The sequence below is a fragment of the Ipomoea nil genome, unplaced genomic scaffold (assembly GCF_001879475.1).
Source record: "Ipomoea nil cultivar Tokyo-kokei standard unplaced genomic scaffold, Asagao_1.1 scaffold2610, whole genome shotgun sequence".
NCBI lineage: Eukaryota > Viridiplantae > Streptophyta > Magnoliopsida > Solanales > Convolvulaceae > Ipomoea > Ipomoea nil.
Genome location: NW_017619038.1, coordinates 1,255,464 through 1,256,758, shown reverse-complemented (window position 1 = coordinate 1,256,758; position 1,295 = coordinate 1,255,464). Strand labels below are relative to the sequence as shown.

Sequence of the window (1,295 nt, the reverse complement as noted above, 5' to 3'; positions counted from 1 at the left end):
AAACAAATTTTTTTTTTTTATTTTTGAACAAACACATTTTGAAAATGCATTTGGTGTATTAAATATGTCAATCACGTTTTCAAAATACATTTTTGGTATATATACGTGAATATACCCCATGCATATTTTGGAAATGCATTTTGGGTATAAGTTTTTGTATAAAAAAAAAAAAGGAAAAAACTTTTTGGAATATGCACTTTAATTTTGGTTCAATCAAAACAAAAAAAAATATTAATAAAATAAAATAAAAGGAAAAGGGTCAAATATACAAGAAATTGTGGACGACAGTTACTCTAGAAATGGACAAGCTGGCTGCGGAGGAGTTTTGCGTGATAACTGATAACAATGGAGAATGGAAAAGGGGCTTCATGATCCCCACCAGTTCGAGAAATGCAGCTGAAACAGAGCTCCTAGCAATATTCCATGGGTTAGAATGGGCTTGGAAAAGAGGTCTTAGAAGGCTTGAAGTTCAATGTGATTCTGAGGATGCCATCAACTGGATTAGAGGCGTGACAACTACCAATGACCCTATGCTCAACTATGTTGACAAGTGCAAGAGGTTACTTACTAAACAGTGGGATGTCAGGCTGCTTCATGTTTTGAGGGAGAAAAATATGGCTGCCGACGCTATGACAAAGGAGGCTAGAGCTTACATGGGAACGTTTGGTGACATTCAAATTCCACCGACGAGCGTTGTCCACAGAATCGAAGAAGATTGTATTGGCCGCACCTGGCAAAGATGGTCTATTGAGAGGAACTCTTAATTGATGTCATGGGTTTCCCCCTCCTACCTGATCGAAAATAAAAAGACCCTTCAACCTTACTCTAAAGTGCAATTAGTGTTTGAACTTTAAAAAAGTGAAATTAAACATTAGAATTTGTCAAAATAAATCAAATAAGTCTAATTTACTAGTAACCAACATGTTACCATTAAAATTATCGACGTTGGCCACCGTTGACCGCCACTAATTACTGTTCACCATCGTAAAAAAAAAAAAGAAGACCAAATTCTTGTGACCACTTCCACTGGAGAAGACGACCGGACTGGTCGTCTTCTCCATTGGAGAGGGCGACCAGATCTGGTCACCTTCCCCATTGGAGAGATCGCCTTCTCTGGCCACCTGAATTTTTTTTAAAAAGTTTTTTATGGTTGTCAGAATTTTTATTCGCCGGAATGTCGCCTGAATCCTAAATAACCGGTTATTCCAGGTGAATAACTGACTATTGGGTAACTGGGTTTAGATGCCCCAAAAGGATAAGTTCGAGTGTTTAATTGCAGTTTTTTAAAGTTTAAG

At 37.5% G+C, this 1,295-nt stretch overlaps 1 protein-coding gene across 1 annotated transcript; it reads left to right on the top strand.

The window, feature by feature from the left end:
- Positions 1-299: 299 nt before the first annotated feature.
- Positions 300-764, top strand: LOC109154167. The gene has a single exon (XM_019302027.1). The coding sequence runs from the start codon at positions 300-302 to the stop codon at positions 762-764; it is 465 nt and encodes a 154-aa protein (XP_019157572.1).
- The last annotated feature ends 531 nt before the right edge of the window (positions 765-1,295 follow it).

Bases quoted from the DNA above. Each gene is read 5' to 3' on its own strand.
- LOC109154167 (XM_019302027.1), top strand. From the start codon at position 300: ATGGACAAGCTGGCTGCGGAGGAGTTTTGCGTGATAACTGATAACAAT.